The following is a 26,184-nucleotide window of genomic DNA, read 5'->3' as shown; positions in this document are numbered from 1 at the left end:
CCAAAATAGAACCCTATCAATCTTTATTTAAAACAAATTCACTTCAGAATCTCCGAATCTGCCATGTAGATTGATTGTAGTCAGTGAACCTGTTTCTCAATCCATACAATAAACAAAAGAGAGTCTCACTCAATGCCCTCTAATCAGAAAACTGTTGAATGGAACTGAGCACCCAAATATAAAAACAGTAGATAACCACAGATCCTTAACGTCTATGCTCAACAACTCGCTGGTGTCCAACATTAGTCTGGGGCACATGTGTCAAACACAAGGCCCGCGGGCCAAATCCAGCCTGCCAGGCCTTGCAATGTGGCCCGCACCGCGCTGTCATCACTGCACTCCGCTGTCAGTTTATGACATTGTCAGTTTATGACTGTTCAGTAAACCATTCGGCCCGCGATTTAGGCTGGATTTTAGATTTTGGCCACTTCTCTGATTGAGTTCGACACCCCTAGTCTGGGGTCTGGGAGAGGTTTATCTGAAGAAGACACCTACCCCAGGTGTGAATGTGTGAATGTGCCCTAGATTCCATGTCTGCCTTTTCTGATCTACCTGAGCCATAGATGTAGGAGGCGGCCTTAAAAAGAATTCTATTTACATGGATTACAATTCTCTCTACCCAAATACTTCATTAACAGTGTGAAGAGGACTGTTCTATAATACACAATCTTTCCCCCTTCTTTCTCAGGACCCAACAAATCAAGAAAAGCATTAAGAATATACTCTGAGTGGCCAGATTAGTATGATCTCTGAACGAATAATCTGGCCACTCAGTATATATCCTATATCATAAAAGGCTAATATGCAAATTGTCCCCTAGACCAGGAGTTCAACCAGCAGGCCAGCCTGCCAACCACCCATATCCCCTCCCAGGCTGGCCGGACCCCACCCATGCACAAATTCATGCACTGGGCCTCTAATATATATATATTTACTGAGTGGCCAGATTATGCATTCAGAGATAATAATCTGGCCACTCAAGTGTAAATGTCACCCACAATCCCACCACTTAAACACAGACCACTGCTAACATTTCAGTGTGTTTCTCTATAGATTTTACATTTTATGTATGCATTTTTTTCTTCATAAAAATGGAGTTTATATTGTTTATTTTGAGAAATTTCCTCATTTAAAATTCTTTAAAAATAATTTTAAGAGCTGTCAATTGCTCTACCCTATGTTTTTTAGCCTACATCCAATTAAAAGCAACATAAGTTAGCATTTTTATATAAAACCCTTGCCCACATGTCGGATTATTCCCTCAGGATAAATTCCTGGAAGTGGAATTACCAGATCAGCTCCGTGTGAACATTTGTTGAGGCTCTTGACACATTCTGTCACATGGCTCAACAGAAAGCTGCTCCAACTTACAAGCCCACGAGCCATGCAAAAGGGTACAGTTTTCTCTTACATCCTGGCTAACACTGAAGATTTTCGCTTAACAAACTGCTGTCACTTTAAATTTGATAGGCCAAAGGCATTCTTTTTATTTTAATTTCTTTACCAGTGAGATTAAATATTTAAATATTTTTCGTTACTGTACTTGCTTCCCTCCAAACTTATTTACTCCTATCTTTGCTTATTTTTCTATAAAGGTCTGGGAGTTTTGACATTTCTTATGAAAGGTCTTAGTCCTTTAGAATTTTAAGTCTAACTACTCTGTAGTTTTAAGTCTATAGCTTGCTTCCTCTGTCCTGTCTTTGATGGCTTTGGGCTTGCACAGCCCTTCCCAGTGCAGAGGTAAAGGATCTCACCTGACATTGGAGGATTAAATGAATTTACGTAAACTCTTTAGCAGCTGTACCTGGTCCGTGCTCATGCAAATCTACCATCAATGGTGGTTGTTGTGGCTAAGCCTCCAGCAATTCCTGCTTTGAAGGCGAGGTAAGGAGGGTGATGGAAGGCTACCCACTGATATTGAGGAGCTAGGACTCCAGCCCATCCTCCCAGCGCTAGGTCTTTCTGCTCCTTCACACTGATGGGTAAGGTGTCCAGGTAGACACTGCGCTGGGGACACAATGTGAGAATTAAAGAGCTAGAGGGGATTCACGGCTTTCCTGTGATGGATGCGATGCTTTCTCCTTCCCTGAGCTGCTAAGCATATATCAAGGCCTAATCACAACCGCAGATATTTACAACGCAAACGCCCTCTCATCAGAGCCAGTCTCTTTGACACCACTGCTCACTCTTCCTTTGGGAACAAACGTGATTCCCAATGTTTCAAGTAATTATGATGCAACTGACTAGCAAATACTGTTTTTCTTAAAATTCACCAACTGGAACCCAATTTCATTTTGGTTGCCCATGTGTGTAAAGTGAGTGAGTGTGTATGTGTGTGTGTGAGGGGCAGGTTTCAAAACCCTTTTGTTTTCTAAGGAATTACACCTGCAGGGCAAGTATGTCCTCCACCCCCCTCCCCGCAAAGCCCAAAGCTACCCCAGGATGAGGAGCAGCGTGGCATACAGGAAGGGGAGGGGCCGACTCAAAACTACAGTTTGTGTGTATGACAAGGGGAGCCCCCATCCACTCCTCAAATGGCCTTGGGAAATACCCACATAAAACAAAAGTGAAACATCTAAAACTGATATTGCCAGCAAGAGCACAAGGGCAGCTGAGAATAGTGGTTCATCACTCGGAGACAGAAAAGCTATTCAAGACCAAGACGAGAGCAACAATGTGCTTGGAAAGGCAGTTTCTGTCTTCAGCTGTGGCCGAATTCCCTCCTGCCACCCCCTGTGCCCAGGCAGATAAGGCTCACAATGGTTTTCGGGGGTGCCCTGTGAGCCACTATCTCAGAACAGACCGGGGAGCACGTTCAGACCCCCGCCCGGTGCTCAGCCTTTCCCAAGGCATCATTCTTCTACGGTGATTCCCCCAAACTTGACAAGAGCAAAGAGAGGAATTTGGTTCTGCCTGGGTAGGTATCGTCCGTCCCCACATCTAGTCCGTCCCCACGTCCCTCCCATTCTTTCTTCAGGATGTGGCGTGTACTGTCCCTTCCCTTCCACACAGGATGCTGCTCCCAAGTCCCCTCCCCCGGTCCTGCCTTCATCCCCCTGGCCCAGCCCACCTCACCAGCAGCATCTGGGGCAGGGCCACCTAGGCTGCCACATGCTCATCTGCACAGACATTTACGGGCGGAATATGGAGTATCTCCTGCATTCTACATCTTTTTTAACGGACAAACTGTATTTTTGTGGGGACAGCTGCAGGGCCACTGGGGTTCTCAGGAACACACGTCAGGCAATAACATCCTAAACCTAAACTAAAGCCAGCTGGTGCTCAGGGACTGCAAACAGCTGCTTCCTTCTGGCTCCTTGTGCAGATGATGAAGCCCCCCTGTAGCCGGAAAGGGCCCGTCTGACCAGGAGGATGGAGGTCCTTACACTCCCCAAAGGAGGGAGATGCGTGAAGAGGATTGGTCTGCAGCCGTGGTCGGCAAACTCATTAGTCAACGGAGCCAAATATCAACAGTACAACAAATGAAACTTCTTTTGAGAGCCAATTTTTTTAAACTTAAACTTCTTCTAACGCCACTTCTTCAAAATAGACTGGCCCAGGCCATGGTATTTTGTGGAAGAGCCACACTTCAAGGGGTCAAAGAGCCGCATGCGGCTCGCGAGCCACAGTTTGCCAACCACGGGTCTAGAGAATCACTGGGGGACCCAGTTGATGCAAATGGCACAGGGGTGCTGCGGGGCTAAAGGCGGATGGGAGCTCTGGAGTCACAACACTCCGGCACGGGATTCGGCCGTGGGAAAGGGGAGAGGTGTACGGGAACGGTTTCCCCCAGATGCCCTGTCTTCCATCCCTTCCCTTGGTTGATCTTCCCCTCCTCTCCAGCTCCATGTGTTTCTTACTTTTACTGGTTATTGGATGTGCTTGCTCTGTAATGCTGACAGCTCTCAGTTCACTACTGACCCTGGAAGATACCACTTCTAGCATCCTTTCTGCATTGCATAACTTCTGGTCAGTGCTTCCCACACATCAGGGTGCCTATAAATGACCAGGGCAACACTCTCCACCCAGGGGAAAAGGAAAACAATGCGCCATTGAGGAAGATCTTCCTCAGGACCGGGCTGATCACCCACCCACAGCCCATTAATGAACCCAGGACGCCACAGGTGTGCCAAGCGGAGAACTGCACAGGTGGCCCCCTGTCTGTCACACTCATCTCATACCAGTTCTCCTACGTGGTTATGCATGAGGATCACTGGAGGGCTTGTACAGACAGACTATTTTTTTTTTTTTTCTGATTCAGGGGATCTGGCCTGGGGCTGAGAGAGTGCATTTCAAACAAGTTCCCAGATGCTGCTCATGCTGCCGGTCCAGACACTTTGAGAAGCACGGCTTCCACCAATGGAACAGATCAAGTAGCTAGATGCAACAGAGTTGGTTCTTCTTTATCTGAGCACGAATCTGTTCCTTGTGGAATGGCCAGACTCCGCATCCAGGTGGATTTCATTTGTGGCCGTCTGGCCCCTGCCAAGGCCTTGCCAGGATGCCTGTTTGGAAGCAATTAATGATTCCCCTGGCTTCAGTGCAACCCATTGCCTAGCGATATCTGGCATCATCGCCATTAGCAGCATCCGCCGGGAATGCACTGGGATTCTGTTCTGGAGCCTCCTGTGGAGAAGTGCTCTTTCTTTAGAAAGATGACAGTCACTCTCCTTTCTCTCCACAGCTTGTTAAGAAGGGTGGCTTCCCTTTAACGTTTAGGGACAGCACTGCAGTGTGGAGTCCTTTTAAACATTAGGAACCAGAAGTACACGACTTATTTGTTCATTAGGCAGATTTTCTTTAAAATAGAAACTGAAAAAAAAGAAAAAAAAACACCCCACACAAACAAACACCCAAATATACTGGTGGTATTTTCTAATTATCTTCTCTCTGAAACAACCATGGGTTTTATCACAGGATCATCAACATATAAAAAGAACATTTTGTAAGAAAACACGTCTTACGCTTTTGAATGGCACATGCATAATTACTTGCACTGTGTGTGGGTTATGTCAAGTTCTTGTGTTTTATTTTATCCCCGGGGAGATTTTGATGACGAGTGGGAACAGAAGTTGAACAAGCTAGGGTCTCCATGAGAATCACTGGAGGAAGAACTCCAGGACACGATTTACTTGAGAACAGGCTGGCAATAACAGTGCTGGAGAGGCCAGTGCAGAGAACGGAGATGTTTGCGGCTACTTGTTAGCCCCGAGGACGGTCTTGCCTGTTGACGGCATTGCTTGTCCCCGAGCCACAGGGACGGTATAAACAGGGGCAGGCAGAGAGAAGTGCTGTTGTACAGACTCCCGAAGACCTGAATACTCTAATTGTGAAGGACCAGAGCAAAGGGACTTAACAAACATCTAATCTAGGGCTGACGTTTCAGGAGCCACTCACCGACTCAATGGGAGCTTTGGTGGAGGTAACGGAGCCCCAGGCGCAGTCCACAAAGTTGGCTACTGTAGTGCAAGTGTTTCCACGTTCAGTCCTAGGGGGCCGCCGCCGAAAACTCGAGTTTTCCTCCCTCATGAGCAGCGTGTCCCAGATGTGAGCTGCTGGGAGCATCCTGGGCTCTCTCTGGTCCTCACATGACCGAGGCTACTTTCTCCCACAGCACGCTGCTATCTGGGAGCTCTATTTTTAACAGGTGCGTTTCAGAGGCCTGCAAACCCATCGCAGGCATTCAGTGTCACTGTCAGAACACAACAGTGCGAAATACCTCCAGTGCGAAACACTTATGCAAGAGCCAGGCCTCAATCACTGCCAGGAAGCTAGTGTCCCCAATTTCCCACCTCACGGTGGACTCAGGGTCTGGGAGAGCCAGACACAGGCACGTGACCAGGAAGGAGAGCTGGAGGCCACGACAGGGAAACTAGGGTCAAGAAGACCCAAGTCCACATCTTGACTCTGACACCTCCTAGTGCAGGTTGCAGAAACTCTTTAAGCCCCCATTTCTTTTTCTGGAAAAGGAGATAATACTATCTTTTAGGTTGTGTTAAGGATCAAGTGAAATGCTATATAGAAAGTAGTTGGCATGGCGCCTGGCCCAGAGAGAAACTTCTTAAATGGTAGGTGTGAATATTAAAGGGAGAGATGAACAGACTGCCATACCTCGATGTGGGGTTAGGGAATGAAAAGAGATAAACCAAAGAATTTATATACTTATACGGACAGCCCATGGGCACAGGCAATAAGGTAGTAAAGACCTGGTTGGGGGGGGGGCGGGGGGCTGGGAGGAGGCGGTAAAAGGGGGAAAATGGGAGACATCTGTAATGCTATGTTGGCTAAGTGGGTAGAACGTTGGCCTGCAGACTGAAGGATTCCAGGTTCGATTCCGGTTAAGGGCACATGCCCAGACTGTGGGCTCAATCCCCAGTAGGGGGCGTACAGGAGGCAGCTGATCAATGATTCTCTCATCATTGATGTTTCTCTCTCTCCCCCTCTCCCTGCAAACAGATTAATGCCTGGGGAGGAAAGAACTGAGAGTAATTGCAGATGGATACAGTGTTTCTTTGGGGTGATGAAAATATCCTGGATTTAGACAATAGTGGTTTATATAACCTTATAAATATATTAAAACCTGTCAAAACTTGAAATTGTATGTGAGTTGTGCCTCACATATTACGGTATATAAATTATATCTCAATTGAAAAATAAACCACATTTCTTTGTTTGTTATGTGTGTGGTTTATTACTTTTATTGAGCTATAATTCACATACCACATGCCCAGAAAAACCAAATTACTTGAAACAACCAGCCGCCCCCTGACTATGCTGGTGAAGCAAAGTGATGTCGAAGGAAGAACCCTGAAGTCCTCTTCCCACCATCTAAGACCCTCCAGGCCCGTTCCTCCCTGCAAAGGGAGGGGAGACCCTGGCTCCGAGCGGGAGCGATTGTCCCCAGGTGGCGAGGTGGGCCCAGGCCCCCGGCTCGGTAACTGAGCAGTCCTTCCAGCGCAATCAGCCCTCACAGACAGGAAGACAGGAGGTTAATGGAGGTCGACGGCTGCTTTTCCTCGGTAATTGAGTGGGGAGGGCAGAGCTCTTGTCTGGAATGGCAGCTGGCATTCTGTGTTCCTGTTTATTGCAGTTTATCTCCAGCAGTCATTCCCATTCACCTTTTAAAAAAAACATGAGGCGCAGCTGTGGCCTCACTTTAAATATTGTTCCTTCCAGCCTTGTAATGTTTTCACGGGCTCCTCCCTAATCTTTCACTGTAATTGGATGCACAGCACCTCGGAGGAACAAAGCGAGGCGAGCGAGCGGGCCTCCCCGTTCTGGGTCCTGTCCTCACTGCACAGGCCTGCCCCCCGCTCCTCTCCGGGAGGGGCGGCCTGCGCCGGACAGGAGGCAGGACGGCTTCCCCGGGTCAGCTCTGCTCCCGGACACCGTGGGAGCCAGCCTTCTGCCGTCTATGTTACGTTTTCCCGACTTCCTCTCTCCCCATCAGGGTAACTTGGATCTTTCCGGGCTCTGAAAGGACACAAGGTGCGTGAGTTTTTCGGTCTACACTAGCTATCCCAACATCCAGGCAGCATCATCCATATCAGCTTGTGTGCTCCCTCTACCCATGAGCCCCTTGAGGGAAAGCCCGTCCTCCCTCCTGCGATCCTGGCCCTCGATGTGCTCTGTGCTTGCTCCTAAAGACAGCCAGCTGTGTGGGCTCCCCCAGAGGGCCGGGGCTGTGCAGAGCAAGGCAGGGTGATGACCATTGAACATACGCACCCTGGGTTCTGCCGAGGTGCAGGCCTTCCTTCCTAAATACTGAGATCTGTTGAGGACAGCTTCACCACTGCTGAGCAAACTGGAGATCCTGATGAGACATCCTGCTCACCGCTGGGACCTTCCCCAAGGAGACGGACAGATGCCTGCTCTCTTCCTCCCCCCGCCCGGGCGGAATCTAATTTTAGTTATCGGAAAGTGACCTTTCCCCCAAGGCCGTTTGCCTGACTTTATTACAATCTTGTAAAATAATCCCTGTACCCGTGTGGTATTTATTAGTGCAACTGGTATAGGAAGTTCTGTCGGATCTACCAGTAGGCAGGGGTATATCAACTTTCCAACTGACCTCATAGTCACAGGAGGGGAAAGAGAAATTATTAAAACTTTAATTTATATTTAAACATTTATTTAAAAGTATTATTGATTGGTATATGTTTTATATGTACATAATGCTTTTTACAGTAATATGTGCATGTTAACTTATGAATAAAATATATGTACTTTAAAATATTAGAGATATGGGGTCAAAAACATTTTGCCGATGGGTACAAGGTCAAAAAAAGCCTCCAGACCCCCCTGCTTTATGGCACCTAATTTAATTTTCTACTTAGTCAACCAAACAGCAAAAACAATACATTTATGGGTGGGGGAGGGAAACTTAGAAAAAGAGGATTCCAATTAGGAAAAGTGATTTTTATACCACCTAATTCTTTTCCTGCTCTTCGTATTTTAAAGAAAACATATGCTGCCTTGTTTTGCTAGACGTTCTTAATGAAATTAAGACTAGTCTTTTTTTTTCTTTAGCATAATGAAGCCTTCAGAGTAGACACAATATGCATAAATTTGAAAGCATTTGCCTGAGCAAGGCAGTTAGAAAGCTGAACCGACAAGAGAACAACTCTCGCGTGAGCGTCCAGAATGGCATGGCCTGACCTCTGGCAATCCTCCTCATCGAGGGGCTCCACCCAGGGGTGCTTCGCACTGGACCCACCAGACACCAGGTCTCCTGAAAGCCCCCGAGGCAGCCCGCAGCCTCTGTGAGATAACGGGCTTCTCACTGCAACTCTGTCTTGTTGTTGATGTTTTAAAGCGACTGGAGCCTTTCAAGCTTGTGGGCTTTGGTCCGTGCTGTATCAGGTTGCCTCATATCACCGCTCACTCATCCCAGGCATCTGGGCTCTCAGGTTCTAATGAGCACGAAACTACAGGGGCCATTATTTTATTGTTATTGCGTGAGCAATGGCATGTTTTCCATGTTTTCCTAAGTGCAAACTGACCTACACTTTTCTGAGACATTTTTTTTTTAATTGATTTTTTACAGCAAGGAAGGGAAAGGGAGAGAGAGTTAGAAATATCAATGAGAGAGAAACATCCATCAGCTGCCTCCTGCACACCCCCCGCCGGGGATGTGCCCCCAACCAAGATACATGTCCTTGATTGGAATCGAACCTGGGACCCTTGAGTTCTCAGGCCGACACTTTATCCACTGAGCCAAACTGGCTAGGGCTCTATCTGAGACATTTTTAGAAAACCGACAGCCGTCTTTTGGCCCTGAATGTAAGAGGCAGGGCGAGAGGCAGGCACTTGCCCTCCTGGACTTGGTAAGTGACCAACTCTGATTGCTGAGCATCCCTAGAGTCTGCCCTGCACCCACTTCCGGCAGGAAGGGACAGCTGAGAGGTGTTGGGGTCCCAGGACTCTGTGCCCTTACCACCTCGGGCACTCATTCCCTCCTTGGGGACCGCAAGGGACAAAACACACGCAGGGCCACATGGCAGGACATTTAAATCTCTCTCACATATTTATGTTTCAGCTTCTGAAGGAAGAGCAGACATTCCTCTGGGCTGCTCTAAGAGTTAATAAAGCATATGCTCAAAACAGCCCCTACTCTCACCCACAATTATGCATATAAGATGCAAACTGGCATATTGTGCATTATTATCAAGACAGAAGCTTCTTTCTGTGTCTCTGGGGGGAAAAAGTTTGTGACATACTTGATCAAATTAGAAGGTTAGCAGCCAGTCTTCCTGTGTTAGTTCCATGATGGGAGGGTCCTTCTTTTTTCCTCCTACATCTGACTCAGGGAAAATGACAAGGGAGAAGGACGGGGCATGTGTTTAGCCTTCTGTGGACGGACAAGCACACACTTGCAGTTTGATTTCATGGCCTCACCCATATAACTAAAGCTATTTTTACTTGGGCCTCTTATTACCGGACAATTACCGTATAAAACATTCCAAAAATATATTCACTGGCTTTCAAAAGAAAAGGCAAGCAAAGAATTAGTAGATACTGTACCAAATGTTTAAAACTCCACACCTTCTCTTTGTAAGACTTAATATTTAAAAAAGAAAAAGTCAAAAATTAGAAAGATAGGTTAAACATTCTAGTAATTTTTAAATGCAGGCGAATTTTTAACATGTCAGTAATTTTAAAAATTCTTCCTTTATATGAAAAGCCTGCCTCACAACTAAATGTATAATTTTTTTTTTCAACTTCAGAATAACAACATGTGTATTCCAGTTACTGCTAAAATATACTAATGGATACAAGCTGGGAAAAGCAGAGAGAAGAGCGTTCCCAGCTTAATGTATTCAATTCTGTGCATTTCAGCTTTCCTGACTATATTATGGCAATGGCCACTGACTGGGGAATTTGGCCACTTCTCAAGGGCGATCTTTCTCCCAGTTAGAAAAATGGTCCAATTGTTCACAAACAAAAGAACTCTCTCCCCACCCCCCCTTACCTTTTTATAATTCCCCTCCATATCCAATGGGGATTCTTGACTGATGATGTCATCCATTCCATCACTGTCCAAATTCATCCTTTGACTCTTTAGAATTTTACTTGAGAAAGAGTCTCTCCTGAATTCTGATAGGCTGATGTGCCAACTGCTCAGGACCCTGCTCTCTGCTCATGCTGACGTGGAGAGCCGGCTAAGAGTCTGTGCCCGGCTGTGCGTGTCCTTGTCCTGCTCTGTCTCGGAGACACCGCCCGCCCGGCCGGCCCTGGTCTGCCCTGTGTTCTGGCACAGGGGCAGCTGCCGCTTGCTTTCTGAGGCTCGCTCTGCACCACGCTCGGCCTGTGGTGAGCCCAGCCTTCCCACCATCTGCCGTCCCCTTCCCCTGGATGATCCGGCCTGGATCCCTCTCCACAGCACCTTCCCTGTTCCCAGCCCAGGAAGAGCCGATTCCACCCCCCAGCTGCCCAGGTCAGGGCCGGCTGTGGCTAGGAGCGCTGGGAGGAAGCCAGCAACCTTATTCTGAACCCGGGGCAGAGTGGATGTGATAAAAATAGATGCAAACAACCCAGCCCCGCAGACTTTTCACCAGCGAGTTAAAAGCCGGGTATCCCATGACAGAATGAAAACAGTATAATTTAAAGGCTAACCTGAAGGACAGATGTTTGCTTTTGCTTTTTTCTTTTCCCCCACAACCAATCATTTCTTAGCATCAGATCTAAGTGTCTCATCTTATGGTCAATGCCCCAGCGCAAAGAGGAAACTTATTTCCAACCCAGAGAGAAGGACCCCTCCGCCCGAAGATGGGCTCTTTGCTCTGTGAATACAGTCCAGAGAAAAAGATCCATCAGCTTTTCTTTACGATGCAGCCGGTGGCGGGCTTCTGCACAAAGGAGAAGGTTCCTTTCTGTTGCTCTCCTCACTCTTTTTCCCAGGGCTTTCAGTTTTGTTTACTGGCTTTACACACAGAGAAGGAAAAGGCCCACAGCTGGAGGATGTTTGGGTGCAAGAGGCAGACAAACAACACACAAACACACTCTCGTCACTGCTGAGTGACCAGCGCCAGAGACTAAAAAATATACCTACTGCTCATTAAAAAAAAAAAAAAAAAAAGATGTTACTGTTTGCAGAAGTGGACCAAACAGCTCCAAGGGCAAGCTCCGTCTAACACCATCTCCTCCTCTGACAAATGCAGACCGAAAGCAGCAGATGGATTAGTTAATACCTTTTCCAATATGAATTCTTGACCAAGTTCAATGCTGTGAAGAACAACACCCTAATCAACCAGAAAATGCCATAAGGTAGCCTTTTGGCATCTGATCTTCTGCTGAAATGCTGGAATTCTGTTGACTATTTCCACAATTTTAAAAAAATTCTATTTGCTCAAGACTGGTGGCATGAATGTGTCTTGATGTAGCTGAGTGTAGCCCAACTTTTGCAAAGCAAATAGCTTCCTCTGCAGCCCCTGACCCAAATCCGAATCCTCCCTGCACGCCACCCTTGCACACCCCCCTCCCCTCAGTTCCCAAGAGAGTGACCTGCACATTTGCAGACAGTACAATGACAAGCTATGTCTCAGGACCCACACTCATCTGAGCAGGGCTTCTCCCTGGCAGAGATCTCCCATGTCTTATTCTCTTCCAGACCCCAGAGCCCTCATGCCAAACAAGGCACCTGCTATCTGCACACAAGGGACCAAAACACCTCCCAGGGCTGTGGAGGCAATGCTGGGTGCTGCCCCAATGTGGGTGTTCCCAACACGGGAGAGTTCACCAAGGTGAAGGTTCTGGGGTTACAATAAAGCATCTGTACCCTAAAGGATCTGTTTATACTAAATCCTGTCAAAGGAGGCCACCTGAAATGAAGGAAGCATGCATCTTATTACAGGACATATACTAACAATAGGGGCCCGGTGCACGAAATTTGTGCACTGGGGAGGGGTCCCTCAGCCCAGCAGGCCCTCTCTCACCTACTGGGAACTCTCAGGGGATGTCCTACTGATGGCTTAGGTCTGCTCCCCTTTGGAAGTGGACCTAAGCTGCAGTCTGGCCTCCCTTTGTGAAAGGTGACTGGGCAAATCAAGGGAAGGTGCCAGCCCCATCACCCTGCTGCTGCAGCCACTGCCAGTCACTGCAGCCGCCAAGGCATTTTCATCAACAAGGACTCCAGGCCTTCACCATGAAAAAATGACAACTTTCTTTAGGCATTTTCAAGATGTGTCTTTCATAGGATATAACATTTCTTGCTTTATTTTTCTTTTTATTTTCAACTGAGGATATGTTTCCATTGATATTTTCCCCCCTTCCCTCCGATCCTGCCTAGTCCCCCATGATCCCCATGGCCAGCTGGGAGTGACTTGGGTGCGAGGAGGTTCCCGGGACGCAGGTATGTATGCAAATTAACCACCATCTTTGTTGGGTTAATTTGCATACTTACTCTGATTGGCTGTGGGTGTAGTGGAAGTACGGTCAATTTACATGTTTCTCTATTATTGGGTAAGATAATAACAATAGTTACCTCTCCTGAGGGGTTGCTATGTGCCAGGCACCTCCCATGTGTGTCTTACACGTCTTCGATCCCCACAGTCAAACTATGGAGTAGATACTATTATAGTTTGCATTTTATAGCTGAATGAGAGTGCAGTGAGGAAAGTAACCTGTCCACAGTGAGGCTGTTTGCAAATGGTCAGACCAGAGGGTGAACCTGGGCCCTCTGCTTCCGTGGCCCACATTCTAAGTGGGCGTGCCAGACCGCCTCCCACTGGCTGCCTTCGCGAGAAACAAACGCCCACACTAAAATAATCAGCACAGCTTTCAAAAACTAAGATTTAGTACAGAGAGGATTCCCGCAGCACTTCTACAACAATATCACATACTGACTATCAATTGCACATCAGGAACACCCAGGAGGCATCACCACTGTCCCCTGCCAATTAGACCACAAGAAATAAAATGAGAGTGCCTCCACCCAGGACCGTGACCTAACACGCGGCAGAGCGGATCTTTTCCGGTTCAACACTGTGCTTTTGGAGCCACTGTGGCTCCTTCCCATCAGCCGTGGGGTTTCAAGGCTGCTTCTTCAGGGGCAGAGTTTGCTTATTCACCTTGTTTCCCCCACAGCATGCAGACCCGGCCTCACTCACACACGCTAAGGGGACAGTGAAGAGCTGTTGCATAAACACACGAATGCAGGAGAAATGTAAGTGTTGCTTAAAATGTTTCCTCCAAATTCTGTCCATGGTAGGAAATACCAATAGTTCACATTACTGCTTTCCAATCGAGATTTTCTGTGGAAACCACATATGCTCAAAGTTAAAAATGGGTCTGCTTTGGTTGAAAGAGGGGAGCTACCATGAACTTCAGTCTCTGACCTTGGTTAGCAGCCTAGTTCACTTAGCAATTGACAACCAAGAGCTAACATGAATGGAATTTTAAAAATGTAGAGACTATAAGACTTAATAAGATATGTAACACTATAAGCCTGATCACTAATGTCTTTTTCCTTTCATTTTTGCAGGGTGGGCTTAAATCTACAGTTAAAATGACCAAACTCTTGAACTCTCATTATTAACTATGCATATGAATATACATATTCAAATTAACATACAGTGATAATATACTGACTGCATATATATATATATATATATATATATATGCACATACATACTTTAATAACATATTATCTTTTGGAGAAGGCACTTCAAAATCCAAGAGGAAATTTCCCAGCCAAACAACTGCAACAACGATTCGGACTAAGTGAGGAACGAACACCATTCTGCTCCTCCCCCCGGCTACGCCTTTCCCGGTCATATGTGATTCTCTAATAAGCACTACCCAGAGGCAAGTGACAGAACACCCCCTCCTGAAACACGGATGCAAGAGCTTACAGGGTGGCCCCCCATGGTGATGAATTTTCACCCCCACAAGGTGCTCAGCACAGATACACCCACAGAAGGAGCCGTACCACCGCTGTCCGGGTGGCTTGTACCAGCTTAAAATATCTGGTGATTTCCTATCATGTGGACTGACCTGTGATGCATTCTACAGCTTTGCTACTCAAAGTGTGTCCTCTGACATTTCCTGGGAGCAGACTGGAATGAACACTCTGAGGTCCCAACCCAGGCCCACAGAATCAGAAAACACATTTTTAAAAAGAGCTCTTGGATTTGTGATTGTACCTTAAATTCTAGAAGCATAGATCCAGACCTTGCAAAAATTTATTATACAGCCATTATCCTTGTACGTTAGATCATATTTCTATGCTCGGTGGCCAGACTCTGACTTTAGATGTTTGGGGTCAACACTGTAATTAATTTCACTCCCAAGAGGTCCAGATGAACACAGGAAAGGAAAAAAAACAAACTACTTCACTGGAAGAGGAGCTGTATGCAGTGCGTGGTGGTTTTGCAGTAGCTATGCAAACAGGGGGTAACAGCCACTGGTGTCCTTTCTACAGAGAATTTTCTCCGGTTCCTTGTCCACTGCCACCTTCTCCAAAATGAACGATGCTGGCTTAGCATGGGCCCAGACACTGACGCCATCCCTTAGAAAACATACACACAGCCACTGACAATCCCTGAGGTTTAAAGGGCTTTGTCTCACCCCCTCCTCCCCTCCCTGCCCTGAAATTCAAGGACTGGACTGAGAGCTTCAGTTTCCTGTCAAGCCATGCCCTCAACTGCAAGGTGCATTGATCACGTGAGCTAATGCTTTTAAATGATCATTATCGGGCCATGGTGGAAATTATTGACTCCGAGAACACTGACCACATTACTGGGAAATCACTTAGGCATTTGCCAAAAGATTTTCCAGTTTACAGATGGGGACTCTAATTCATCCCGACTAGGCCTGCAGCATCCACTGCCTGCCCTTCAGCCTGAACATATCCAAATTCCACCTGCTATTCAAAGTGATACTTCAGTTGTAATATTTTTTTTCCCTTCAAATTATTTGTTTTTCTTCTGTGCAAAGTATATTTAAATTTGCTTTGCCTTTTTAAAAAAAATTAAACCTTTGATGTTGAAAGTATTAGATATATCACCTTTGTCCCTTCCCCTTCCCCCGCCATTGTCCTTCTATCCTGCTCCCACCCCCCACCCCAGGCTTTCCCTAGCCTATTGTCTGTGTCCATGGGTTATGCATATATGCATATAAGTTCTTTCGTTGATCCCTTTCCACCCACCTACCCACCTCCTTTGCTTTGCTTTGCTTTGCTTTGCTTTGCTTTGCTTTGCTTTGCTTTTCAATTAAGGCCCTCTGAGAGCTAGACGAGTCAGGAAAACATGCAGGCAAATTTTTAAATGGACTTTTCAGTGTATGTTGAAAAATTAAAATAATGGCACTGGGAGTGTGGGGTACAGGAGGTGAAGGTGTTGGGAGTACAGAGAAGACTGGACAGTCACCTGCATTAAAATGACTGAGGACCACAGACACAGATCTTTGTGTCCAACTGAAAAACCTGAGCACAAGGAACTCAACTGTGGACACGCTGTGGGCCACAGCATGGCATCCAAACGGAACCAGAATTGATGTTCCCATTGAGTGTCTCTGTGTTCCTAGCATGCTTTTCCCATCCCTGGCTCTCCTAGGCTGACTGTCATTATGCCTTCTCGAGAGTTGTTTTCTTCTGAATTCAAGCAGTTCTGTCAATGTACTTTCTATTTCAGGAAGCTTGGTAATTTCTGACGCTTTTAGAATAGTGCAAAGGAGAACACTAAGTACACTAAGATTTCAAATCTTCCCTTGGCATAGTGGATATAAATGAATAATAGGAGATGGCTGTATTAATGCTGAGCTTCTTCATGTGAAGTTGTAGTTACCCAAGATTGTGTGTGTGTGTGTGTGTGTGTGTGTGTGTGGTCTGTACTCTTCAAAAACCATGAATGCGTCGACATGTACCAGAGAGATGCTCCCATTTCCTATCCTCCCCCATCACCATCCTCTTTCCAAGAGAAAATACTAGATGTTTGGCTTAGATAGGCGTTGCATATTCATTTCTTAAAACCACTGGATGTCTGAATCCTGATGTTTGAGGCATTAAGTGCTATTTTAAATAGAAATGTCTGTGCTTCTACTAAATTTCTATTTCAGATCAGGTGTGTAATGTAGTTCTGTTGAGATAACTCCCCCCTCCCTCTCCCCTCCCCCCCCCCCCCCCCCCAATTTGGACACTTATTGCTTTGTTCCCTCTGAGTTAAAACATATAAACTAGATTTTCAGCTATCTTTCTTGGCTAAAAACAAGTGCAGAATTATATACCCAGAATTATTTTCTTAATTTTTAAGGTGATAGATATGTTACTGCCTCCTCAGAAAAAACACACAGTATCTCAGCAAGGCAAAATACAACTATAACCAGGCAAAACCATGAAAACGAAGTATTATCCAACACTAGTGACTATGGGGAAAATGTTTCCAGTAAAAAAATTTATAGAATCAGACAGAAAACTGTTTCAATGAACTTAGCTGTAAATGCCTGTATCAAATAGTGTAGCACTAAGCTTTGAAATCCCCTTTTCCATTAGGTCAATATATTTTTCCCTGCTGTGGATGAAATAGGCTTAAATTGGGCGGAATCTTAAATGAATTCAAATTCGATACCTTTGTTTTCTCTTTCACAGGAACAAGGGATTGGGAAATGAACCCTCGCTTGGCCTGGTGTCAGTAGGGATAGAATATATTTCCTTTCCTTTGTTAACCATTCAATAACCCACTAGAATTTGAGTGTGAAGGCTGTTTTCTACTCTCTATAGCAAGAATTTTCAGAACATCTTGGTGCATTACTTAAACTGATATACTCCCTAGCTTTAGCAGACTCATATAGGCCATCTTTTATTTTTTATTTTTTAAAAAATATATTTTACAGGGAGGAAGAGAGAGGGATAGAAAACTAGAAACATGGATGAGAGAGAAACATGGATCAGCTGCCTCCTGCACATTCCCCACTGGGGATGTGCCTGCAACCAAGGTACATGCCCTTGACTGGAATCGAACCTGAGACCTTTCAGTCCGCAGGCCGAAGCTCTATCCACTGAGCCAAACTGGTTTCAGCGGCCATCTTTTATTTTATGTGCTGGGTATAGCACTTTCACTGGGCTGAAACATTTTGCCCAAGAAAACTTTGGTGTTTCAGGAGGCAGTTAAGTTATCCCTCCATAGCTAAAAAGATTTATTATAACTTTGCAAAATTCAACATATTAAGAAAGGCAGCTTGGATATGAGTGCTTGCCTCAACCTATCGCAGGTGTTTTGAAAAAGCTTTTGGGGATAGACCATGAGGATCACCTTGGAAAAATTCAAAGTTGAAGGATTAGTAGGTACAGAGGTATATTCTCAATGCATTGCCTCTGGGAAGGCTGGGGTGCTTGTCTCACTCATTCTGTCTCCCCCCTGTCCCCCATTTTGGCAGATGGGATGTTAGAAATGCTGGCAACTGGCCAAGAGGCTCACCAGCCAGGTGCCTGGACTGCTGGGGTCAGCTTCACCAACTCCCTGTTGCAATGCACGGATCTGAGCTTCTCTCTGGTATTGTGATGTGAAATCCTGATCCTGAGGACTCAGAACATCGCCAACCGCAGAAAATGCAATTCAACCCAACAGACATTTATTGAACACACATGCTCTATGTGTAGGGCAGGAAAACAAGGCTCTTGCAGACATATACATCACTAGCTGCAAATGGATTCTCAGAAGTAAAACCAAAGTGCACTGAGGAGAACTTCTGACTGGGGACCCCATGGGGAAGGTGCCCTTTGAGCCTTGACAGTTGCATCAGCCTACAACAGGCCGAAGCAGGTGGAGTGAGAGTAGGAGACATTCCAGGCTGAGAAACCAAAGCAAAGCAGTGATGGCAATGAGGGCAAAAGTGTGGGATCTGGAGGGAGGGCTGTTTCCAGCTGGGGGTTCAGGTCATGGTTAGGCCTTACAGGCCATGCAAAGGGGTGTGGCTGTATCCCATGGAAAACGGGGAGGCATTCTAGATTTCTAGCAGGCTTTCCTCAAGAAACCAGGTGTGTGTGTGTGTGTGTGTGTGTGTGTGTGTGTGTGAAGAAGAGCCTCTGTAAGCTCCCCAGGGAGAAGAGAGATGAGAGTCGTTCATGTATCACGTTACTTTCTTTTCTTGCGAGTCTAGATTCCCACAGATTTGCACCAGCAAAGAATGTGAGGGTGCGATCTGTATCCGAGGTGGTGGAGGAGAATTGGGGCGATGGAAAGAAAGGGATGAAAGCAGGCCATTGTTTCTGTATACACACACACAAGTCCCCAAAAAACAACTGCTGGGAAAGAGGAGAAAATATTTGGGAGCTCTGAAGCAACACGGACCCTCTGACCTCCAACTTGAGCTGTCACATTAACAATATCCCCAAGCTTCCTACCAGGGGCTGCTTAGAAGAATGCGGCCTGAGGAGGCTGCCAGGCCCGAAGCTGTGGGCGAGGCTCTTTCCTGAAGAGGCTGGCTTCCTCCCAAGTCTGGAAGATGGAGGCAGGCAGCTCTATCTGAACAGGGACGGCTGCAACGGAAATGGACGGCACATGCCTCAGGAACCTCTTCCCTAATGTAAATCCCCGAGGGAGAAAAGTACACGGACATGCACTGGTGTGTATGGAGAGCCTTTAAAAACACAACCGCCACAGAAAATTCTGCCCGAGCGTTTCTCTCTGACAGTCCCTCCTTGGATGAAGTTGTTTTATGCACAGAGCTTGCAAAGCACCTGCAGCAGAGATTTTTGGGCTCCTGGTAGCAATGAAACTCTCTTTAAAGCAACCCTCTACTTGGAAAAGCAATATACGAGAATCAATTACAGTTTCCTATATTAGCAACAAACTGCTGAGAGCTGGAGTGGTGCATGGCTCTCCCTGGCTGCTTCCCAGCCTTCACGGGGTCCCTGCTGTGCACCAGAGAAGGAGCGCGCTCTTAATTCACGGGAACAGACCTGGTTATAATGCAGAAAGGTGGCCTCCCACAGGGGACCTGCCAGCTTCCAGGCCAGGGCGATAAGTAGGAAAAATCCTATTTCCCAGACGAGAAAAGCAACAGGAAATATGGGGATCATTTGTCTCTCAATGGGAACGTTCAGGTTAACGGCAGGTGTTGGGGGAGGGAGGACAACATCAAAACCTAAGAAACCAGGGTGCTATACCCTGGCCTTGTAGCTCAGTTCAGCATCCACCTGATATACCAAGGTTTGGTTCGATCCCCGGTCGGGGTACATACAAGAATCAACCAGTAACTGCGTCAATGGGTAGAGCTGCAAATCTATGTTTCTCTCTCTCTTTCTCTCTCTCAAATAAATAAATTAAAAAAAAAAGGAACCATGATGCTATGGTACTTTATATATAGTAGGCATATCCCTCCATATTATTGAAGGCTTATTCTAAGCACTGGGAAAGCACATGGATACAAATATGAAAATCCCTGCCCTCATGGAGTTCACATGTTGTGTGGGAGACAGAAAATACACAAATCAGTATGTACTCTGATAGATGGTAACGAATGCCAAGCATACAAATAATTACTTAAGCGTAGCAGAGATGTTGGGATAGCTTTGGAAAGTTGGAGAAGGCCTGCCGGAGAAGATAACATTTGAGCAAAGACCTGAATAAGCTATGGGGGGGAGGGAGGCACTCACAGGAAAAACACAGGATGGCCAGCTGGATATGAATTCCTAATAAACAGTGAACAATTTTTTTTAGTACACGCATGTCTCAAACACTGTAGGAGATTTGCTAAATCTGGCAACCCTACGCAGAGCAGCATATGCCAGGTAGGCGGGGCGGGTAATGGGAAAGGGGGATGTAATGTGGGAGAGGACTCCGACAGGAAACAGGGCCCTGGGTGGCCCAGAGTTTTATTCTGAGCAGGATTTTGAAAAGGGTGACCTGCTCTGACTTAGGTTTTAAAAGATCATTCAAGGGTAGGAGCAGCAAGAACAGCTAGGAGGCCATTACTGCTGCAATGATAACGATGATAAGGTAATGATAATAGACATCTAGACATATGCACCAAAATGAGCATGGAATTTGGGGGGGAGGGGATGGCCGCATTCATGAACTCTCCATTAAGAAACGTAGGCATACATTTGTGGTAGGAAAGGATTCAGTCCTAGAAATAAATTCTGTCTACTCGGCAGCAATGCTAACCTCAGGAAGCTGCTTTAAACCAAGACATTATTATTCTCAAAAATAAATTACTGAATATGCCATCATCCTGAAAGGGCAAGTTTCTGAAAAACATCAGGCTGTCGATATGGCATCATGAGTGACTGTGGTAACATCAGGCCAAGGCCTTGGAGAAATTGCCCTTTCTGAATCCAACCTCAGTGGTGCCAGCTGGGTTCTTAGATTCAGGTGCCTAAGTGGGATGGAGACTTTGCTTCCAGGTTACTGTTTTTTGTCTTTGCTGAGTTACGGATAAAGGGAGGGGTTTCAGAAGAACATACAAATGAAGATAGTTCTACCACAGAACCAACCCAGGGAGATGCAAGATCTATCGACTATGACTCTGTGCCTGATACCCTTAATTGCGTTGTAAAAACGAGCCATAAACACTTCAAAACTATCAAACACACAATGACAGTGTTACATGCTCTAGATCAGGGGTCCTCAAACTTTTTAAAGTGGGGGCCAGATCACGGTCCCTCAGAGAGCTGGAGGGCCGGACTATATGAACTACTAATTCCTACTGTAACACCTCGGCTTCGCTCACTGCCCAAAAAACCTGGCGGGCCGGATCAGACTCCTCTGCGGGCCGCATGTGGCCCGCGGGCCGTAGTTTGAAGACCCCTGCTCTAGATCATATAAAAGAAAGTCAAGCCGAAACCGGTTTGGCTCAGTGGATAGAGCGTCGGCCTGGGGACTCAAGGGCCCCGGGTTCGATTCCGGTCAAGGGCATGTACCTGGGTTGCGGGCATATCCCCTGTAGGGGGTGTGCAAGAGGCAGTTGATCGATGACTCTCTCTCATCGATGTTTCTGACTCTCTATCTCTCTCCCTTTCTCTCTGTAAAAAATTAATTATATATATATATATATATATATATATATATATATATATATATATATAAAGAAAGTCAATTTGTCCTCCTCTGGAAAAGGCAGTGGGCTGACAACATCCCTCCTTTCCAGATGAAACTGCTCACATTTGACCAATTTTTGACCTAGAAAAACAGTGACTTTTGCGTTCAACCTAATGAAAAGATATAGGGAATCATCCTGGAGTAGCTTGCCTTTCAAAAATTAAATTACAGAGTTTCTCTGAAAAGAGAGGAGAAAAATTATCTTAATTATGAAGTCATTTAATCATCTGGAGCCGTGCCAGAGGTAGGCTGGCTCTGCAGAGATGTTGACTCTCTCCATGGCCGAGCTCTGTCTCTTGTGCGAGTGAGGCCGTAGTAGTTCCCTCAGCATCTTGACCCCTTTCTCTTGGGAAGAATTTCTGGGAAGCATAAATCTTGATACGGAGGCTCTCTATGGACCTAAATGTACCATAAAGGGAAATGCTCTGCCACAATTACAAAATTGCAATGATGAAGCAGAGGAAAAGGTGAGTAAACATATTCTGCAGGCACACTTGACTTAGACCTGAGAAACCACTGCCTTAAGTCGTGTGAAATGTCCTATTCCGCCGGCATACATTTACCCCTGTGAAATCTGACCTCAGGAGAAACACCTGCTGGTCACGGGTAACCTACCTACCTCACACAAGGAAGAGGCATTGTTGAGTGAGAGAGAATTGGTCTCTCAGAGCTTCCAAACTCGGTCAGCGGAGTAAAGCCCAATATTAACTCTCCAGGACTTAGGCGAGCCAGGCCAGAGGTGCAGAGAGCAATTTCTCCGAGAACAATCTCGCTGTCTGTTTACAAGGAGAATGCTGGCCATGTTGTCTCGACACAGGAGGGAGTTATGAGCACTCCAGAACTGGTCTTTTGAAGTCATCTAAGTGTTTAATTCATAAACTCCAGGCAGCAAATTAGCATAGAGATGAATATGCATTGCGAAACATTTTCTACTTGGAGTTTTTTTTTTTTTTTATGCATGCGGGTTGGTACCTTCATTCTTACTTATCAACCATCTTAAACAGCCTATTAGTAAAAATAAGTTTGGAAACACAAGTGCAACTTGAAACATCAAAGATAGGCTGGCTGGTCTTTGGAAATTTCTAAGATCATCAATTCCTTCCCTATTTACATCATTTCCTTAAAGACAATCCTAAAAACTGGACGTGAAGCAACTCACATCCTCTGCAATGAGCAAATACCATAAAGTCTCCGGACGGAACAGAATCCTCCCCCACCCCTCTCATCCCCTTCCCCCCCGCCCGAAGCCCCTTCAATTCAATTGCAGTTGAAATAGTTGCTCTTATTTGCAGGCATACAGACCACGCACAGCTCAGATCGCCTCGGCGGCGGATTTTTCACATATGCCTCCCAGGCCAAGGAAAAGCAAGTGTTTTCTGCCCCATTAGCCCCAGAAAAACCTAATTACAATTCAGAGACTGTTATGCGATGGAGGAGGCCAGGGGTGGAGGAGGATGGCAAATCCCTGGAAAATCCGGAGAGGCAACCTGCTGCTGCTCGGGCAAGAGGACAGGCCTCCTCCCCTCCTCCCGGAGGATGCAGGCCTCCCCTCCCAGGCTGCAAAAACCTTACCTGGTACGAGCAGTTCTCCTGATGCACCATCTCAGTGCATCCCTAGGGCGCAGACCCCAAGCCGGACCGACCGCTCAGCGAGGCGAGCGGGAGCGCGCAGGGCACCCGCGGCGGGGAGAGCACGCCCTGGGCAGGCCGGCAGGGCTCCCCGCAGAGGAAAATGGATGCTGCTCCCCCCGATCAACCTGCGCAGTGGCACCGCCTGCCTGTGCGGGAGGCGCGCAGGAGCCGAGCTGAGCTGAGCTGAGCTGAGCAGAGCGGAGCAGAGCGGTGCAGAGCGGAGCTGCTCTCGCCTCTCTCCTCTCTCCGCGGAAACCAGCAGTGAGGCTCACACGCAGGGAGCCAGGACCGGGCTGGGGGAGGGGGCGCTCATCCCCGGCACAATCAGCCAATTATATGAGCGGCACAAAGAAAGGCATCGGGCCGGGGCTGGCTGCGGTGACCTTCTGGTGCCGGAGGAGAGGCGGTTAACGGGCGTGGAAACAAACGTTCGAGTCCTCATTAAAGGGGAAAAGGCCCGCGAGGCAGCCAACGGGCGCAAACATCCAGGCTGCAGCTGAACTGGATTTTCTAACCCCCCCACCCCCTACCCCCGCCAACACCAGTACTGCCCACAGAGGCTGCTGGGATGGATGGTGCTCGTGGACAGAGAGGCCCGAGGGACCCGTTCAGAACTTTTAACGGGCGAAAGGGGAAAAGGACCCGCTCCGAATACTGACACGGGGAGGATGTGTTCTGTGTCAAGTTGGTGAAGTGTTCGTCAACTTGATCACGAAAGGAAGGGTCTTCGTTCTTTAAAAAATATATTATTTTGTCATGCTTTTGATAGTCCACTGATTTTTGGCTCTCGCCTGCTTTTTAAGTCCAGCAGAAATCAGGTGAAATAATTATGCCTATAGTTCTGGTTTGATTTTTTTAGGGGCAGAGCTTATTAAAGTTAGGTTTAATTCATTCATTTCATGAAAATGATGCTAAATTGCAAGTTTTTAAAAGGCTTTGTGTGTTTATCTATCCTATCTATCTATCATCTATCTATCTATCTATCTTACCAATGCTGTGACTTGACTACGGTATGTAGACATCCCCAATCCTATCCTATATAATAAAAGGCTAATATGCAAACTGTCCCCTGGAGTTTGACCTGGGGGCAGGCTGGCCAGCCAACTGCCGGAGGCCCTTACCCCTGGCCAGCCCAACAGATATGCCTGATCAGGGCGGGCTGGCCGGACCCCACCCTGCACGAATTCATGCACCAGGCCTCTAGTATAACACATGATCTTAGAAACCAACAACTGTGCTTGACTGCAATGGAAAGATCTCTGTGCTTGCAGATGGTAAGCAAAGGAAATACAAGTTGGACCATACATGTTTCTGGGGGGGTCAAAGAGTTCAATTTCTGAACTTCTTCAGGGCTTTTCCAGGATTTTAGTATTTATAAAAAGGATCAGCCAGGACTGGTTTGGCTCAGTGGATAGAACGTCGGCCTGCAGACTGAAGGGTCCCCAGGTTCGATTCCGGTCAAGGGCATGTGCCTTGGTTGCGGGCACATCCCCAGTGGGGGGTGTGCAAGAGGCAGCTGGTCGGTGTTTCTCTCTCATCGACGTTTCTGTCCCTCTCAATTCCTTTCTGTGTAAAATCAATAAAATATATTTAAAAAAAAAAAAAAGGATCAACCAGGCCTGTAAATTTTTGAAGCTAGCTTAATGATGGAAGATTAAGAAAATAAACACAATAAAGTAAAAATTTTCTTATCTATGTTCCTCAGTTGCCATAGGCAATTTGTTTTGTTGTTTCCTAATAAAATGGCCCTGAGCACATAACAGTACTCAATAAAAACTTGACTGAATTTAAACCATCGATTAAAAAAATCTATAGGGATATTATATGTAATATAACTATCAATTTATCTTCCCTCAAACTCTTATTAATAACTGCAGCCTTCATTATGCTGCTGATAGAGAAAAACAAGTACTTTTTGCCCGAGGAATGAAGTCAACATGTTTGACAAGTGTTCATATCATGCTCTATCTTAAGGAATGGTGAGAGTTTGCATTTGGAATAATTTGTGATGTATTTTCAATTGCATAACAAACATCTCTGTTGCGTGGAAAGAGAAAAACCTATTTTTAAAAAAATATTCATTTTTGTTCTTTGATTTAGAAATATTCATTTTCGCTCTTTGAGATTCAAACAGGAGAAAAGTTGGCTACCTCAATTCAAGGCCACTGACACACTCATTGACACACTCACATGCATGGCTTCAGCCTTCCTGGTCAGAGGAGTTAAAAGGTGGCAGGGAGGGTCCCTATGACAACGGCACAGGCTCACATTTCAGCACTGACTGGGCTCCCAGGTTAAAGGGAAGTATTCTGGAGATGTACCCTCCGCTCCCAGCTCCTCTCCCTGGGACACAGGAGGAAGACAGGGCAGGGAACATGTGCAGGGCGTTTTAGGCCTCCTGGTTGGCAGGTGGCACGATGAAGCAGAAGCCTGAACTAGATTACGAGTCTTCTCAGATACAGGAGGGAGGAAGAGAAGAGTCTTGACAGAAAATTTTCAGGGAAAGGAAACAATATGCAACCCCCCCCTCCCCCCCCAACCTCCATGCTTCCCTCCTGAGCACTCCGCACAGGACAGAGAGGGGCAGAGACATCCGTCTATGTGGAGTGCCTGTTTGTTACACAACCACCTAGATGCAGGCTCTGGAATCTCAAGTATGTGCCAGGACAAGCTTTTTTTGCAAGGTAGCAACTACGATGCAGTGGAAATCTTACGCCGAACGTAAAAGGCATAATCCCAACGTTCCAAGACAGAAGAGCTTTAACTTCAAAGGCTGTTCGAGCTTTGGCTCAAGTTACTACTTTGACAGTCTGTGACCTTAAGACTGGGGAACATGCTTTCAAAAACTGTACCAGGCCACTTCCTGAACTCTGTTCTCTTCTGAAAACTGGAGGCTCTGCGATATATTACATAAGCTCCTGAAGACATTTATCATGTGTTGTTAAAAAAAAAAAAAAAAAAAAAAAAAAAGAACTAAACCTGATCCCACTCTTCACAGTTGCTATTCCATAAATAGTGG

The 26,184-nt window shown here is 46.4% G+C and overlaps 1 protein-coding gene across 5 annotated transcripts in view; it reads right to left on the bottom strand.

Annotated features, from left to right (window-relative positions):
• LOC311618458 (schwannomin-interacting protein 1) overlaps positions 1-26,184 on the bottom strand; it is a 116,219-nt gene that overhangs the window by 35,087 nt on the left and 54,948 nt on the right. Inside the window, exon 1 of one of the 5 annotated variants that reach the window (XM_084876023.1) lies at positions 23,106-23,708. The exons of 3 other annotated variants lie outside the window; for them this stretch is intronic. In XM_084876023.1, coding sequence (XP_084732149.1) covers positions 23,106-23,135 — 30 coding nt within the window. In that variant the 5' untranslated portion in view covers positions 23,136-23,708. Of the gene's footprint in view, positions 1-10,468; positions 10,982-23,105; positions 23,709-26,184 lie in introns of those variants that run through there. One more of the 5 variants, XM_084876022.1, reaches the window with a different exon arrangement.

This window comes from Pipistrellus hanaki (assembly GCF_964339955.1).
Source record: "Pipistrellus hanaki genome assembly, chromosome: 2".
Taxonomy (NCBI): domain Eukaryota; kingdom Metazoa; phylum Chordata; class Mammalia; order Chiroptera; family Vespertilionidae; genus Pipistrellus; species Pipistrellus hanaki.
Note: the sequence above shows the minus strand (reverse complement) of the source record. Positions and strands in the feature narration are given on the sequence as shown.